The following is a 19,019-nucleotide window of genomic DNA, read 5'->3' on the forward strand; positions in this document are numbered from 1 at the left end:
ACAGGTGAAAAATAAATTTTTTTTGTTGTTGGAACCGCTTTCTGGTTATTTTTAGCGCTGGGTTCTGTCTGACGCAGGTTCGCTCCTCAACCCGCGTCAACACATAACAAAGGGGATGAAATATACAATAGAAGATGAAAGCAAAACTAATTAGACGATGGGTAAAATGTGTGAATGAAGATGATAAATCTTTCACTGGTACTGGAAATTACTTATGGTTTACTCAAAATACTGCTCCAAAATGTTTGAAGCACCTGTGTTTTGATATTTGGGCATCATGTAGGAATATGTTTTTAGAGCAATGGGCTCATGTGAGTGTACTACGCCAAGTTCCGGAAATGCTTGTAATTTAAGAACATTGTTTAAATGCCTTGTGTGAACCACACAGTATGTGTGTACATCAGTGCATGTTTGTGAGAAGCATATAGCATCAATAATACCCCAAAATGATCAAAACATATGGCAGAGGTTAGGCCAAATGCTGGGATTGGGACACCAAAGAGGCACTTTTTTTATTGAAGACTGATGTACTGCTATCAGAAATGCACAAAGAATCTGAAATTCTGCAATTAAAAGTGTAAAAAGTGGATTTAAGGGACCTGCTAAAGCCAGGGAGATGGTATATCACATGGCACTGGTTATTTGCCCCACTGTACAGAAAAGTTGTTCAGTGTATGAATTATGTCATTTTTCATGCGATTTGGGTCCATTTGCAATTCATTTTGGATACAGATGTTCAGCTCCATTGAACAGCTCCACTAAGTGTCACATAAAACAAATAATGAAGGCTAGTGCGATGGACATGGTGGTACTGTACACAAACCGCAAATTGATATTAGTGTGGCACACATTATTTAAAATGCCTCTAACCTTAAGTTCTGATGAGATTTGTCACTTGTCTCCTGTCCCTTTTTATCTTGCGATAATTGCAGCATTTTCTTATTGAATACAGTATGATCATGGCTGTTTGTTATTGGAAGCCATCTGAGAAAAAGGAATACTGTACTGTATCAATAACTGCTCTGAATTAGGAATGCTTTCCATTTGTGCAATGGAAAGAATATTTTCTTTTGCTGAAACATGAGGTAGCTCAGTGCCAATCTGTAGACCTGAGTTTGAATCTTGCTGATGCTAAACTCTCTCTGGTCTCAGACAAAACACATAATCTGCATTGTCCCAGTCCACACAGCTATACATGGGTACTACCTTGCCTGGGGAATTAATCCATGTTGGACTGGTACCCATCCAGGGGGAGTCATAGGCTCTCATCCACTTCACAGAATGGAATCTGGAGATATGCATGGGCACCAATGGGCCTATACAGAGTCTCTATAAAAAGTATTCACCCCTTGAGCTTTTACACATTTTCATTTGTGATGCCATTTCGAACACAAAAAGCAATTCAGGCTGTTTTGAAAAATTAAAATTTTGAAAATGGTGTTCCGTAAACTCTAACTGAAAACAAATCTCTGCAAGTTGACAGAAATTAAATCAAAATATCAAAGCCAAGATGATGGGTTGGATAAGTAATGCTACCCTTTGTTATAATTTATAACAAATGTAAATCATAAGTTTTATTACCAGTTTTCTTTAGACAAGTCAGGGGATGGATACATGTACATTTCCAAGTCACCGAATATGTCTTGGACTTTAGTTTAATCAGTTAAGAAATGCAAACAGTATGGTACATGGACCGCATTTATATAGTCCAATCAAACCACTTTGTGGTGATGCCTCACATTCACACAGGAGCAATTAAGCATCTTGCCCAAGGGCCCTGAGTGATTATTCTGTCTGACAGAGATTTGAATCAAGGATCCTGTGGTTCCAAGACCACCACTTTAACCACTTGATCATCACCTCCCAATCCATTTACTGTCTATGTGTGTATATTGATGGTTAGATGACCAAGTTGCAAAGTCAGGCTGTTGGCTGTCATTTGGGTGGTGTTTATGATGGTGCCTTCAGTTATGCAGATGATATCAAATTACTGGCACCTAGTGTTAGCGCATTAGAACTTATGATTACTGTTTGCGAAAATGATGCTAAAGAATTTGACATTTTGTTTAATGGCAAAAAGAGCGAGCTTATTTACAAGTTTACTGGGACTAGACCATCAGCTCGTGCTATTTTTGTAAATAATGTTAGAGTACCCAAAATTGCTTAAGTTACTTACTTGGGTCACGAACTTCATGAAGATATTTTTAATTGAACTGCTGACAAATGTCTGGCAGATTTCAATTGTCAGAGTAATATGTTTTTTGCTGATTTCAAAAATGATAACTCCTCATCAGGAATGAGTTGTTCCACAAGTATTGTACTTCATTTTATGATGGGCAAATTCTTCCTTTGTACTCAAATTAAATTTAAACTGTTTATTGTGCTTGGAGAAAGGCTATACGTAAAGACTAGCACGTGCCATATACTACCACACATTGTAATATTTCACCATGTCTTACAAATTGTATGAGTATTGAACTTTATTTTGCTGAGCGTTGTATAAAATGTATTTATAAGCTGTGCATAGTGATAATGATGTAAGTACAATAAGCAACATGGGCCTTTTAGGCTCCCATTCAGTTATGGGTGCTTACACCAGATCTTTTGTACAAATTTCAGTATGAGTAATGTTTGTGCCTCTTGGTAGCATAATTTTTATGAAGAGTTAGACTTGCACAACAAATTACAGAACTGTGTGCAATGAGAGATAATTGTGAGGTAAATTTGCTCAGCAAGCAAGAATGTACGGTTATAATTACACACCTGTGTACGTTAAAGGCCTGGTGCTGTTTTTAATGTTCTTGCTTTCTGTGTTTTGTTCTGTTTTATTGTACAGCTTTGTTTTTACTACATTTTTTTAACTTTCACTTTTGATACTCTGTGTGCGTCTTACCCTGTGTGCTGCAACGCAACGCTGCTGGAACCTCAGTTTCCCAGAGGGAGTCTTGCAGAGGGATTAATAAAGTTCTATCTAATCTAATCTCAAATCTAAATACAAATACAAATTATATAATATATAGATTTGTATTTAAGAAATATATTTATATTGAAGATATATTTATTAAATATATTACATTTATATTAAAATCGGATACAAGTGTGCTAAAAATAAAAAAGGAAAAAAAAACCACTTCTAATTTTTATAAATGGTGGCCCATTGTGCTGCCACCTGCTGAACGCTGACACGTTGTTTGTTCCATGTGTGTTTAAGCATGCGTCATTAAATATAATGTTAAATTATTAATTATTTAAATAATAGCCTTGTTGCCATCCTGAGTGGACCCTTCAACATCCTCGATTCTCTGCCGCCGTTGCTAGGAGAGGAGGCGTGGCTTAGCGACGCATTGCGGTTGCCCCGCCCCTCTCCTTGAACGCAGCAGCAGCAGCAGAGGCCTGGGTGTCGCAGTGAGCTGCTGCTCGGGTGGCACGTGAGTGAGCGCGAGCCTCGGGATGCGGCGTCAGCGTGCTGTTGTCGGTGTAAAAAATACATTTTCTTTTTTGCTCCGTTTATTTATTTCTTTTGAGAGGACGGCGTTAACGTGGAGGTGAGCTGCTTTACTGCTGGTCCGCCCGCTCGACGGGGAGTGCGCCCCTTTTGTGTGGGTTTTTTTTTTTTGGGTCACGGTCACTGTGACCAGCAACCGCCACAAAATCTTTTAAAACTTTTTTTTTCCGTCGGCTTATTGAGTGAGGAATCATGACGACCGGCCAGGATGAAAGTTCAGTCCGTGTAGCGCTGAGGTAAGTCATTTACATGTAATTTATGACCATCCGGTGTTTATTCATGGCTGAGGTTTGACAACCTGATTCACCTGTCAGTCAGCGCCGCGGGTCTAATTAATCCATCTGCATTTAATCTTTCACCGTTGGCCCACTCCCCGCCTTTTAAAAAATTAACAAACAAACGTGTTTTCTGTTTGCGTGCGCTTCATGCCACCTTTCCTAGTTTGTCCACTTAGCCACAATGTGATGTTTTGTGCATCTAGTCATAGGTGCACAGGTTTTGTGCACACGTGTTCTTGCAGAGGGATGACTGAGCTTTTGGATAAAGAGAGCCAACACAGGCTCTCTTATCTGGCCTCCCCTCGGCGCCTCCTGCAGAGAGACACGTAATTGATGAAAGATCATCAGCGGACAGGCAGGTGTCACAGAGGACAGTGATCACTGAGGTCTGATTTGCTTTTATGACGTCAGTGATGGACGTCTGTTTTCATCCCCATAACCAGACAAAAAGTCCACGCACCTCATGGGTGCTATTGTGCTGAAGCAGGCCACTCCCACCCTGCTGGTGTAATGGCACCATGGAATCCAGTCTGTGGATCCTCCATCCATTTCCAGTAAAAAACAAACAAAAAAACGAAACAGTATAGATCGGGGTATTCAACTCGTTCCAGAAAGGGCAGAGAGGGTGCATGTCTTCTTTGCAACCACCAATTTCACTGATTGACATCACTTTAAGCAGATGGAATTAGTTATTCAGTGAAATCACCTGGTGGAGTTGGTGGTTGCAAAGAAAACCTGCACCCTCTCGGCCCTTCCTGGAACAAGTTGAATACCCCTGGTATAGATGATGGTTGCGTTGTTATTTTTTAGTTTTCCATGCATTGTCTGCTTTCTGTGCATTTCGACTGCTCAGTGTCATGTAGACTATAACCTAATGTTCTTGAAAATGTAGTCATTTTAACATTTGCGCACACTTTTCATATGTAAATTAAATTGTTTTATTAAAAGTGCAGTTAGCGGTCAGGTTTACAAAGGCTGATGCCAGCATACTTTTGGTTTTGACAAAATAGTCAGAATCTCAAAAATATGTTTAAATTTAACAAGCTGGACCACAGGGAAAATCCTCAGCTGGAATTTTTATTTTAAAATACCCTCCTGTAAACAAATTGTTTTGAGTGATTGGGGGGATGGAATATATTAGAATATTGGAATGTCTAAGTCTTGAAAGCTCCACTCCTAAACCATTTGGTGGATTTTGACGAAACCTCACACAATGGAAGCACTTCATATGAAGATGTTGATAAAGGAAAATAATTATGATCTTAATGCTTACATTTTTTTCAATTGCTAAGACACATTTCTCAAAAGCTGCTCTCCTTTTCTCTAAACTGTGAACAAAAAAACCAATTTTCAAGCTACATTCACAAAACCCCAGACTCGTCTTGCAAAACCAAAGTTTCACCTCAAAACAGTTCATTCTGTGCTCACAACTGAACTGTGTTGTCAAATCGTGCCTCGAGTCAATCAAAATTAAAAACACTACTGAGCAGTCTTCAAACACTACATAGAAAAATAGAAAATACAATGAAGCTGTAGAAATAAATGTTTATTGTTCACTGTAGGAAAAATGCATGTTGCAAAACAAAAAACCTCTGCATTTAGCACTTGTACATAGTAAAAATAACAGAAATCCTGTGCATTTACATGTAGTACTGGTACAGTACAAAAACAAAGAGAAATCATGTACATTTAGCACCAGTATACAGTAAGCCTACGTAAAAATAAATTACAAAAATATACATGGAATACTAGGCCAAAAACAGTTAGCCTAACCCTCTGTTACAATACTACAGTACATTGGCACAGTGATGGACTGAAACATGTATTTACTTACAGTATACTGTGGTACAGTAGGTAGTATAGTCATACAGTAATTCCTGTCGACATTTACATGCTATAATGTCAGAAAAGGCCCTGTTCTTTCTCTAAATCTTGGGATTATGGTGGACACAGTGAATCTACTGACGTTTGGTTGGACCCTTTGTCTGACCTCCCTCATGCTCATACCGTGGACAAGAACATGGTCAATCACAGTAACTCTGATTTCATCAGATATTACTGTTCTTTGTCTTCTCTGATCACTTCGACCACCTCTCACATGAATTCCTCCTCTCAGATTTCTATCCATTGTCGTGCCTCACAAACCAGTGCTCTCTGAACTGGCTTATGTTCCTTCACATCATTGGCCACATCATTGTCAACCGGTGACAATGTGCTTTAACTGTGTTTGACTTTTGCCACGTGTGCTCACCATTGTGCATCACAATGAAAATGTGTTGGCAAGTTGTCTAAACAGGTGAAAAGTTCTTATGGTTTTGCCAAAAGAGTAATTGATTCAATCAGTGGGTTCAAGCAACTGAACATTTGGTTCAGACAACAGGGTTTAGTGGTTTAACAATTGAGAAAAACTGTAAATGGAAGTTATTTTGACATGTGTTTTTTATGCATTTTAAAAAATGCATCATATTTGTCAGTCACATGTATAAACAGACCTGTTGCACTATTCAGCACAGAGACTTAAGGTGGTCCTCGTAGTAGATTTATTCCCACTACGTACATGCAAGCAACTACTATGGCAGAGGAGGTGGTATGATTTTGTGAGTTTGCTCATTGATCTTAGTTATTTTATTTAAAAAACAAAGATAAGGTCAGTGTTGCAGTGGTTGACAAGGTTGCTGGTTTGGTTACACCTAATTTGCCATGTCTGTATAGGTTTACTGTGGGCATTAGGTTTCTTCCTGCCATCAAAATGAGAAAGTAAAACTATCAAAAGTAATGTTGCCTTTTTGTGCTTGTCAGAAAATGAGTGTTCACATGTGAAGTCAGAATTACATCTACATCATGCTCAGAGGAGTTATTGGAGTGAAATGAAAAATGGATGAATGCATTATGGGCAGATCTTATTTTGATTCTTTACAGCTCAGGCTAGAAGAGGAATTGGATACATATGTAGAAGTGTAAAGGTTAAACCATGTACACAGGCAACAGCTAGCAGTAGTTACACTTTTTAAGAGCCCGTTTTTATAAGCGTTAGGCAGGTTTCTATTAGAGGGTGATTCATGACCCCTTCAGATTTTCTCAAAAAAATTTTATGGGTAGATATACGTTAGAAAGGAACAAAAATCACATTTTCTATCCTTGATAGTCTGCTTTTTTTTTTTTTTTTTTTTTTTTTTTTTAAAGGGGTCTGGGAAATTTGGGGTCAAAATGAGCTAAAATAGCAAAATCACAAAATTTAGGTTTTCGAATGCTCATGTTACCATGCGTCCTGAGTGAGCCAAATTTATTTTCATTAGTGTTAGTCTATCAGGTATGGACTCTCCAAAAATGTGAAAAGTTTGGCGGCTTACTGAGGGTGTAGCCTACAGGTGGTGCTGAAATTCGCTATTTTTTGTAATTGTGCACAATTTCACAGGGGCGGTGTGGCCTGTGCCCTTAGTCAGCCAAGGTCTTTCATGCATATAATGATAGATTAGGACCTCTTACTTTGATTTCGATGAAGATGTTGGCGGCTGATTTTGGGCGCACAAGTATAGGGGGCGCTTTTTGTTGCCAAAATGTGAAATTACCACTTTTTCGCAAAGTGATTTCTCAATGTGCCTGAAGTCAAACGTGACGAAATATGGCAAAAATGGTAAATTGGCAACTTCCTACGATTTTCATTAAACTTGCAGAATTTGCTCCCACAACTGGGTAAAGGGGTCTCTATAAGTTTGAGTGCAATGTGGCAAGCCATTCTAGCTGTAGGCTGCCACCGGATGGCTAAATAGGAACTAAACTGGAAAAAACAAACAAGGTTTGATTCTTATGAAAAATGTACAAAAATGTGATGAGATTAGGACAAATGGTTCATCAAATATATGGTTATTTGGAAGTGTTTGTTTTTGCCAAATTCTGCAAGTTTCATGGAAGTTGGAGGAAGTTACCAATTTACCGTATGTGGCCTCTTCATGAACAGGTCCAACAAAACTTGTGCAAAAAGGGTCAATACCAAAACCAGCCACAAAACTCAGTGAAACTAGAGATGCTGAATGACAATATGAGGCATAGTCACTTTTGACTTAGGGCACAGGGGGAAATCCCTGTGCTAAAAAAGTGGTAATTTTGGATTTTGGCGGCAAAAAGCGCCCCCTATACTTGTGTGCCCAAAATCAGCCGCCAGAATTTTAATCAGTCAAAGTAAGAGCTCCTAATCTATCATTATATGCATGAAAGACCTTGGCTGAAGAAGGGCACAGGCCACACCACCCCTGTGAGAATGTGCACAATTACAAAAAATAGTGAATTGCAACGCCAAAATTTGACTGAAAATCTGTGACTGAATAGGTCCTCTTCCAAGTTGAAAGGTTGAAGGTCACACTTATTTGTGACCCTATGTATCAGACTTATCTGTTTCTTACTCAAAATTAGTACAACTTAAAGGAGTATGTATTTTGTATGTATATGTATGTATGTATGTATATATGTATGTACATTTTTTTTTAGATATTTAGATAAACATTAGTATACACTAGTAGTTCTACCTTAGAAATGGAATGTATTATAGAAGACATACCTTACTGAATTTTCATGAACTTGATGACATCTATATTAGCCAAGTGGCCTGTGTGTGTGTGTGTGTGTGTGTGTGTGTGTGTGTGTGTGTGTGTGTGTGTGTGTGTGTGTGTGTGTGTGTGTGCTTGCGTGTGTATGGCTTCGATCACTGAGAAACTGTGGAGAGCTGACATTTCTAGTTTGGTATACTTATGTATTTTGGGTCAAGGATGAACGCTGAGAAAACGGAAAGTTGATTAGACTAATATTTTTGCAGAAATTAGCGATATTATCTAACAGCAGTGAACATTGGATGTTTTGCTGTAATGCACCATGTAGTTCAGGGTTTTGGGGTTTTAAATGTTATTGTGGTTAATGTTTAAGTGTTGTTAGCATTATTAGTTTATTGTGTTTTTGTCATTCAGTTGGTTTAGCCTAGTGTCCAGTAGGAATGCCAAATCACCACACAATCAAATGTTGTCAGCCAATAAAGATACCATCCTACAAAACGCTGTCTAATATGAAAGAAATTTGATCTTTTATGACTGAGTTATTTATTTTTTAATATTTATTCAATGTTAAAGGTAGGGATTTTTCCTACCTTTGACTTTGAAAATTCAGTCACTTCTTGCCTATCAAGTTATGAATAAGTAAGTAAAAATTTTATAAGGATATATGAAAAATTGTGGGCTCCAGGCTGCTCACAGTGAGGCAAATAAGTACATTTCCTGTAGTTCTTGACCAAGTTTACACACACTGCAGCAGGGATTTTGGTCCACTCCTCCATACAGATCTTCTCCAGATCTTTCAGGTTTCAAGTTTCAGCTCCCTCCAAAGATTTTCTATTGAGTTCCAGTCTGGAGACTGGCTAGGCCACTCCAGGACCTCGAAATACTTCTTACGGAGCCCCTCCTTAGTTGCTGTGGCTGTGTGTTTTGGGTCATTGTCATGTTGACAGACCCAGCCACGACCCATTTTCAGTGCTCTTACTGAGGGAAGGAGGTTGTTTGCCAAAATCTCATGATACATGCCCCCATCCATCCTCCCTTCAATACGGTGCAGTCGTCCTGTCTCCTTTGCAGAAAAGCACCCCCAAAAATGATGTTTCCACCCCATGCTTCACGATTAGGACAGTGTTCTTGGGGTTGTTCTCATCCTCCAAACATGGCAAGTGGAGTTGATACCAAAAAGCTGTATTTTGGTCTCATCTGACCACATGACCTTCTCCCATGCCTCCTCTGGATCATCCAGATGGTCACTGGCAAACTTCAAACGAGCCTGGTCATGTGCTGGCATGAAGAGGGGACCTTGCGTGCCTGCAAGATTTTAATCTGTGATGGTGTAGTGTGGTACTAATGTAATCTTTGGGACTTGTGGTACCAGCTCTCTTCAGGTTGTTATTTCCCCCGGCCCTTTCTGCAACACTGCTCCTCACAAAGTACAAACTCAAACTATTCCGCACTTTTAAAATGATTCAAAATCACAGTGAAGAATCAGGCCTGGATTATGAAGAACTTCTCTCACAGACGAGATCTGCTCTTTTAGAACCCTGAACAATGGGCACAAACCATTTTTATAAAGCACAACAATAAAGTGCAAGTAAATTATAAAAAAAAAAAATCAGGTAATGTGATTTCTGATTTTTATTTTTTTCATTTTGTTTTTTAGATTCTGTCTGTAGTGTACCTATGATTAAAAATTACAGACCTCTCCATTCTTTGTAGGTGGGAAATTTGCAACATGGACAGTGGATCAAATACTTATTTGCCTCACTGTATGAAAATACTAGTTTTCAAACATTTTTTTTAAATCAACATATCATGATTAATAGCCAAATAACCATAAGCTAGCTAGAAATTTTTATCAGTGTTATTATATTATTATGAAATTATTTGAAAAAGTATTACCATATTTTTCAGAGTACGAGGTCTGTGAGAAAAGTATCGGACCTTTTTATTTTTTTCAAAACCCATATGGATTTGAATCACGTGTGATTGCATCAGCCGTCGTTCACCTGTGAGCAGGCTTTGTGTGAACAGTGGTCCACCCCTCTCGTCGGATTTTTATTGCGAATAAATGTCTGAACGATTTGGAGCTTTGCTGCATCAATTTTTTTCCAGAAACTGAGAGAGACCTCCAGGTGGACACCGTTCGGAAAATTAATATGGCTTTCAGGGACGATTTTATGGGGATTATACAGATTAAGGAGTGTTACTGCCGCTTTAAGGACGGCCCACAACTACTGAGAGCGCGGCGCGCTCCCAGCGCCGATCGACATGCTCAGACCCCGCTGAAACAACCAGATCATTTCCAATGTGAAGGCTTTGTTGATCCGGGACCTCGTCTGACTTTCACAAAAAGGCAGGAGACGTGGACATCAGCACTTTTTCGGCACATTCCACTGTTACAGGAGTTTTCTTTCCATAAAAAAAAAAAAAAAAAAAAAAAAAAGTGGAGGGAAGCGCCACGGAGCCGTTCATTACGTGGGACAAAACCACCTCGGTGTTGGTCTCACAGGACGGCTTTCAGGTGGATTTCAGATGGATTCTGGTTGCTTTTCAGTTGTGTGATTATCCGATTGTGATTGTGCATGAGCTGGACATGCCCCAACATGTCCTGATAGGCTTCATCACGGCGTTGCTTTGCGCTATGCAGCTCCACTGCGACGCGCGGAACTCCTCCGCACGTCTGTCTTAATGTGCCAAAAAAGTGCTGATGTCCACATCTTTTCACAATTCCTGTGCTAGTCAGATGACATACTGGATCAAGACAGCGTCCAGTTTAGAAATGAACGGCACATTCCACTGTTACAGGAGTTTTTGTCATGGAAAGAGGAGAGGCACCTCTCGCATCGCGGTGGAGCCGCATGACGCAAAGCAACGCCGTGACAAAGCCTTCCAGGACATGTTGGGGCATGTCCAGCTCATGCACAATCACAATCGGATAATTACGCGACTGAAAAGCAACCAGAATCCATCTGAAATCCACCTGAAAGCCGTCCTGTCAGACCAACACCGAGGTGGTTTTGTGCCGTGTAATGAACGGCTCCGTGGCGCGTCCCTCCGCTTTTCTTTCCATGAAAAAAAACTCCTGTAACAGTGGAATGCGCCGCGCTCTCAGCAGTTGTGGGCCATCCTTAAAGCGGCAGTAACACTGCTTAATCTGTATAATCCCCATAAAATCGTCCCTGAAAGCCATATTAATTTTCCGAACGGTGTCCACCTGGAGGTCTCTCACAGTTTCTGGAAAAAAATTGATGCAGCAAAGCTCCAAATCGTTCAGACACTTATTCGCAATAAAAATCTGACGAGAGGGGTGGACCAATGCTCACACAAAGCCTGCTCACAGGCGAATGACGCAACCGACAGGTGTGAAAAAACTCACGCATGCTCACGAAGGTTAAAGCTTGGCTGATGCAATCACACGTGATTCAAATCCATATGGTTTTTAAAAAAAAAAATAAAAAGGTACAATACTTTTCTCACAGACCTCGTATGTCGCATTTAAAAACTCTTTTTGGAGGCCCTGCAATTTAGACTCCTGTGTGACTTGTATACTGAAAAAAAAAATCACACATTTATTAATAACTATAATGACCATTTACATAGGAATTTCCCCAGGAAGAATGACTATCATAGAAAGTACACTTGGAAAAATGCACAAAAAGCTCAAATTAAAGCGCTAATAATACAGAAGTGTGCAATCTCCATTTTGATATATATGGATTTTTCCTTTTCAAGAGGCATTTTTTAACAGGTTAGACTTAAAATACATATAATGTGGAAAAGATGAAGTTGTTTGCAAATAAGACATCTCTTATGCACTCACATATCACAAACATGAAGAGCTCCGTTTGCTCACTGGAATACTGAAGATGGCATATTTGTCAATATTAAAAGGTGATCAGAAATAATAGGGTTAGGATAGGCTCCATTTCCCCCTTGACTCTTTATTGCAATAAGTGGGTATGGAAAATGAATGAATGGAGTAATTTGTCAGACCCTTCATGAATTTATGATGCCAGGATTTCAGCAATTGGGTACTGCAGTATTGCTTGAGGGCGGGCGCTAAAGGGGTAAAATGACGCATATGATGTAATTTCTCTGCTGCTGGGGACTGCATTTTTTTTTTTTTTTTTTTTTGGCAAATTACATGTAAACAAAGTGAAAATGCAAAGAAAGTGACAATGCGGTGGAAAGTGGACATGTGTTGCGGTTTGTTTATGACCCGGAGCTCAAACGTGTCGAGGCGGTTTTGCAGATGAGAGAACGCAGGTACTCAGGTTAGCTGTGTAGGCTAACACTTACGATACCCCACAAGTGGTCAAATCCCGCAATATCACGCAGGGTTCAAACGAGACTGCGTTACCCTATTGATTCAACCAGTATGCACATACTGCATATAGAGGGATATAACTGTATGTAAAAAAAAAAATATATATATATATATATATATATATATATATATATATATATATATAGGCTGAATTATTTGTTTGTTCCCTATGTTGCTGACCTGGTCTTGAACTGCAAAGGTCTGTGTAAACTGATATGTATTTATTTATGAAAATATGTATGGGCCATATTTCTTGGTAATTGTCCATCTAGAGGGAGTCATAGATTCTCATCTGCTTGACGCTATGAAATCCGGACATGAGCACCTGCACCAATGCCCTCAGGGCCTATATAGGACACTTGTTAATAACATACGAGGTCTGTCCAAAAAGTAACGGACCTTTTTATTTTTTTCAAAAACCATATGGATTTGAATCATGTGTGTTTGCATCAGCCAAGCTTGAACCTTCGTGCGCATGCGTGAGTTTTTCCACGCCTGTCGGTTGCGTCATTCGCCTGTGGGCAGGCTTTGAGTGAGCACTGGTCCACTCCTCCCGTCGGATTTCTTTTGTCTGAGAACTTGCTGAGAGACTGCTGCTTTGCTCCATGAAATTGTTTTCAGAAACAGTTAGAGACAGGAAGTTGGAAACCATCCGATAGATTCAGTTGGATATCGGTGAAGATTCTGTTGGCGTCACGCAGATTATGGACTGTTAAAACCTTTTTAAAGACGGCCCACAGTGGCAGAGGGCGCGCGGTGCGCCGAGCGACCATTCCACAGGCTGGATCGACCAGATCATTTCTAAACTAAATGCTGTGTTGATCCGGGACATCATGTGACTACCACAGAAATGGCAACAGAGCTAGACATAGCACTTTTACGGCACATTCCACTGTTACAGGAGATTTTGTAATGAAAGACGTGCGGAGGATTTCGCGCGTCTGCACGAAGCAGCTCAGGATGCGCAGCAAAAAAAAAAACACCTCCGTGTTGGAAACCATTCAGAAGATTTAGACTGCTTTCGATGGCTTTCAGTTGAGTGAGTATCCTAGAAATTGTGTAATAGCTGGACATGCCCCAACATGTCCTGTGAGACTTCCAAGATGGAGGTGTTTTTTTGCTGCGCGTTCTGAGCTGCTTTGTGCCGACGCGCGAAATCCTCCACGTCTTTCATTACAAAATCTCCTGTAACAGTGGAATGTGCCACAAAAGTGCTATGTCCAGCTCTGTTGCCATTTCTGTGGTAGTCACATGATGTCCCGGATCAACACAGCATTCAGTTTAGAAATGATCTGGTCGATCCAGCCTGTTGAATGGCTGCTCGGCGCGCCGCGCGCCCTCCGCCGCTGTGGGCCGTCTTTAAAAAGGTTTTAACAGTCCATAATCTGCGTGACGCCGACAGAATCTTCACCGATATCCAACTGAATCTATCAAATGGTTTCCAACTTCCTGTCTCTAACATTTTCTGAAAAAAATGTCATGGAGCAAAGCGGCAGTCTCTCAGCAAGTTCTCAGACAAAAGAAATCCGACGGGAGGGGTGGACCAGTGCTCACTCAAAACCTGCCCACAGGCGTGGAAAAACTCACGCATGCGCACGAAGGTTCAAGCTTGGCTGATGTAATCACACGTGATTCAAATCCATATAGTTTTTGAAAAAAATAAAAAGATACGTTACTTTTTGGACAGACCTCATAGATGCGGCTGTATTCAGTTAAAGCTTGCTGCACATGGAGAGGAACTGAAGCACCTGCACCAATTGCCTCAGGGCCTATATGGGTGATTCTTAGACTACGGGCACTTATGTCCTTTGATCATATTGTATGAAAAACAGAAAAAAGGGGAAATTTCACACTTTTATAGCTATCTTTACAATGAAAGTGTGTTAAGAAATTTGTTCTAGTAGTCTGCCTTTTTCACCTTTTTTCAGCATCATTATATACAAATATTGCCGTTTTGTGCTTGTCCCACACCCAGACTTTTGATCTTCAATGATAAAAATGAATGGTAAAGAAACATTTTTTCTAATGTTTTAAAATATCTCTGAATAAAATATCAGTAAAATAATCAAAACATAATTGGGGTATTCAGTGTCATACAACTGTTGTGATTTTTTTTTTTTTAACAAAATGTAGTTGTCCCACACTATTACCCATAATTTCCACCACAACACTGTAATGTCCCTTTAAATAGTTTGTATGAAAGATTGTTTGGGTAGTTTCTATGCAGATAAACAGTGACATCAGAGCACATGTATATAGCGCCAAATCACAACAAACAGTTGCCCCAAGGCACTTTATATTGTAAGGCAATGGTGTGGTGGAAATTACATTTATAAGGCCAATAGTGCCCGTAGTTAAAGAATCACCCATATAGGACACAGGTTAATAACATAGATGCGGCTTTATTCAGCTAAAGCCTGCTGCACATGGAGAGGAACTGGCTTCACCTCTGGCCACTTGTCGATGGGAATGCAGACAGTTCCTCTCCATAAGCGGGGGTGACTTTGTTGCGCTGAGGGTGCACAGACATGATCTAGTGTGTTTGATATATTCTGCCATGCGAGATCAGTAGAACAGTGTGTGTGGGGGTCACGCGTTGCACTGTCGGTGTAGTTGACCAAATGCGGTGGTTCCCTGAGGCACATGATTTTCAATATGGCGTTGCAGTGTAATGTGGGAAAGCAAACAAACGTCTGAAATGGAAGAGAAAGCTCTGTTACTGATTTTGTTGCTGTGGCGTAGGCACCATTTGACAAAGGCGAGTAATACATCGGAGAGTATGGACAAGAGACTGGATCTTGAGACAACAATAATGTGGTGTTTACACTAATCTGCTTTATGAACTCTGGTTAGAAACCCTGTGACATTCAGCCAGTTTGATCACTTGAACATTGGCAGCTTTGAAGAGGTTCTGGCCATGGTCGGGCCACCGCTTACAAGGCATGATACAATGATGCACCGGAGTATTTCCCCAGGTGAGAGCTTAGCGGTGACCTTACATTTTCTTGCAAGTGGCAAGTAATGTTAAAAATGTTTTCTGATAAGTTAATATAGAATTAATGGCACATTACAAAGTCAGTTGTAATCCAAAAAGTTAAATCATATACAGTCATCATGCTCAGTCTAATTCTGTTTTTAAGGTGAAAGTTTTAGAAGTCTTTCAGTTTCGAGTGGGAGACAGGACTCTGAACAAGATTGATGAAGGACAAGTATCTCCAGGTATGCATTTCAATTTTATTTGGACTATTCTTGAGTTTTGACCATGGCCTTGACTGTAATGCTGCGTTTACACATGTTAACAAGTCACGAATGTCACGAAGTATACATTCTTGGCCGCTGATCACGAATGTGATGATTCGGGGCAGAGGCGTCAGGTGTCCTCAGGAACTGCTGCAACCTGTTATGATACCACACGTTACGATTAATGGCACGTGTTACTGGAGAATTATCAGGAACCATTATGTACGGTCAAGAATAGTGTTCTGCATTGTTACGCTATTGCATCGTTAAGTTCTGTCACGTTGTGAACGAGAAGAATTGTCTCCGCACACACACCCATATTCATCCAACCGAATTCAGATCGCTCCAGTTTTTCAGAAGAACTTTGTGACTGCATGCATAGTTGGGCTTTGTGCCATGGAGTGGCACAGAGGAGGAGGAGGAGGACAGAGCCAGATGTGTGGCTTCATGCGGCTCTCGTCTCGCGCATTTTCCCAAAACATCAGGCACATGCAGCAGGTGGAACACCTGCAGGAGCGCGCTGAAGAGTACTGAAATGAGACTTTTAGCCAACTTAGTGTCAGCAATCAAACTGAATGCGGTGCAGCAGGGTTTAATTGTGCGCACGCTTCTTCCTATTCTGGCTCAGACTCGTTCTCCCGCTCTTCGGTTACACCTGCAGGAGCGTCCTGAGGAGCTTTAGCAGGAACTGTGGAACGATACTTGGAGCTGAGTTTAATTGTGCGCACATGACAGAAAACTGATTCGTTGTGGTGTGCAGTGAAATGTGACGCCGCATTACAAGTCGTGTCAAAACTTGACAGTTTCCGTGTCACTTCATAATAACGCGTGACAGTTTGGGCTCAAAGAACCATCACAGGAACCACTACGAATGTTGTCACGTTCTATTAAGGATCACTACTCATCAAGACGGATCAATACGCTCAGTTGCTCCTCCACGACGTGAGACGAAATAAGGATGGTGTGTGACATTCGTGGAAGATTTTTTTTTTGACAGGCAAAAACATGCTCCATGAATATCAAGAATATCACGCACCAACATGCACTATTAAGAAACCTATTCAGATGAGTTAAGTCGCATTAAGAATGTCAGGAATGGGTCAAGAATGACAGAAAAATGACATTTGTAACGCATCTTGGTTATGTGTAAATGCACCTTAATTGGTGTAACCATGACTTTACTTCGTACAAGAAGGGTGAGCCACCAACACACCTGTATCTATGTGGCTGAAACTATGTATACTTTAAACTGTTTGTTAAAAACTGAGAAACCATGCCAGAAGAAAACAAGTGAAGAAAGCCACCAAGACACTGGCAATTTTGAAGAACTTATTGGTGTCTCTGACTGTGATTGGAGAAGCTCTGTAAATTATAACGTATCTGTTGCATCAAGTTATACTGCTTCAGTTACAGGCATGTCGGAGATGCAAGCCTGGATTTTATCTGTTTTTTTTTTTTTTTTTTTGTATCTAAATCCTTCTCTGCTCCACTTCACAATGAGACTGAGTGATGATGCAATAGACAAAAGTTGTGCACTATGCATAGTTTCTCCAATCACAGCCACAGAATCCTATCACTTCTTCAGAGTTGTCTTGGGTGCCTTGGTGGCTTCCCTTACTAGTCTCCTTTTTGCGAACAGCCTGTAATCCACAATTTTTCATATATTGTAATGAAATCTTTACAGAAGATTCATATCCTGACAGGCAAGAACTGATTACATTTTCAAGGTCAAAGTCAGGAAAAATCTTTAACATTGTTTGAATTTTCAAAAATTCACAGTTGTCAAAAAAGATAAATTTATTTCATATTTGAGAGTGTTATGTAGGATGGTATATTTTATCGACTGACAAAGCTTGACCCGGATCTGATCCAGATTACAGATTTTGTGGTCATTTAAATTTAACATTGAAAACCCCATTTAATGTATAATTTATATTATATCTTAATCAAACATGCCCCAATCACTCTTATATTTGAAAGTGAGGTGCAGAGGGGCACTCCCCATTGCCTGACAAAGTTTGATCCGAATCTGATTGTGGATTTGTGGACATTTGAATTATAATATTGAAAAGCCCATTTGGTGTACATTTTGTATTATATCTCAATCAAAAGTGCCTCAGTCACTCATTTTTCTTTTATAGATTTACCACCAAAATTGGAAGGAGGTTCCAATGTTATGCCTGTTTGTGTAGCTTCCAGTTGTCAGTCAGAAGCCAAGTGCCAAAAAGTAATGACACAAATTGTGCATAGCAAAGATAACCAATGTTCTGTGAAAATTAACTGGAAAAGAATTCAGAAACTGAAAAAAGTTGGGTAAAAACAACAGCAACCTGACAACATCACAAAAAAGTTTGATTCAAGTGCATGACTAAATACATGCTCCTGACATTTGATCACATCTAATTTAGCTTATGAAAAGCCACTTCTAACAGGACTTTGACCTTGAAATTGTTTTCCATGGTAAAAAATTTGTGGAATTGGAAACTCATGTTGGCGGAAGTTTACACTGTATGAGTGCGGCGCTGTAGTTTTTTGCTTTATTTGATGCATGCGTTGCCAAATAACTGATCATAAAAAAATTAATTCAGCAAAATTGGTTTGTTTGTATTTATTTCTGACCATATTGTGTATATGAAATTCAGGGGTACCATTATGTCTCACTGTGACCGTATGATCATAGCAATAACTTTTGCTATATGTCTGAATAGAGAGCTGTTCCCTGTGAGTTGGGTGACAATTAAGAAAATTTGGCATTGATAGGCGGAAGCCACATTCTGGGGGAGAATGTGTGTGTGTATATATATTAGGGTGGTCCATAAAAATGGTCAAAATTTTTTTCCAAAAAACTTCAAGTCTCACCCTCTAAATTTGTTGCACCTAACATAAAAACACATCATGTACAATTTCATAAAACTCTAATAATTTTTACTGGTAGCACACAGCCCTTAAAGATTTTGCTCGCAATAACTTTGTCATATAGTATGGTCATTTCCAGATATTTCCAAATTATTTCTGTCAGTTTAATATTGATATGTCAGGACAGAAATTATGGCAGTACATTGGAAAATCAAATCTTTTCATATCCCATAAAATAGTTAACACTAAAACATGAATTGTGAGATGCAGTT

At 39.8% G+C, this 19,019-nt stretch overlaps 1 protein-coding gene across 1 annotated transcript in view; it reads left to right on the forward strand.

Annotated features, from left to right (window-relative positions):
- Positions 1-3,605: 3,605 nt before the first annotated feature.
- LOC117515332 (kinesin-like protein KIF21A) overlaps positions 3,606-19,019 on the forward strand; it is a 249,863-nt gene continuing 234,449 nt past the window's right edge. The window contains 1 exon segment of the mRNA XM_034175837.1: positions 3,606-3,741. Coding sequence (XP_034031728.1) covers positions 3,698-3,741 — 44 coding nt within the window. The 5' untranslated portion in view covers positions 3,606-3,697.

Source organism: Thalassophryne amazonica, chromosome 8 (genome assembly GCF_902500255.1).
Source record: "Thalassophryne amazonica chromosome 8, fThaAma1.1, whole genome shotgun sequence".
In the NCBI taxonomy this organism is placed as follows: Eukaryota; Metazoa; Chordata; class Actinopteri; order Batrachoidiformes; family Batrachoididae; genus Thalassophryne; species Thalassophryne amazonica.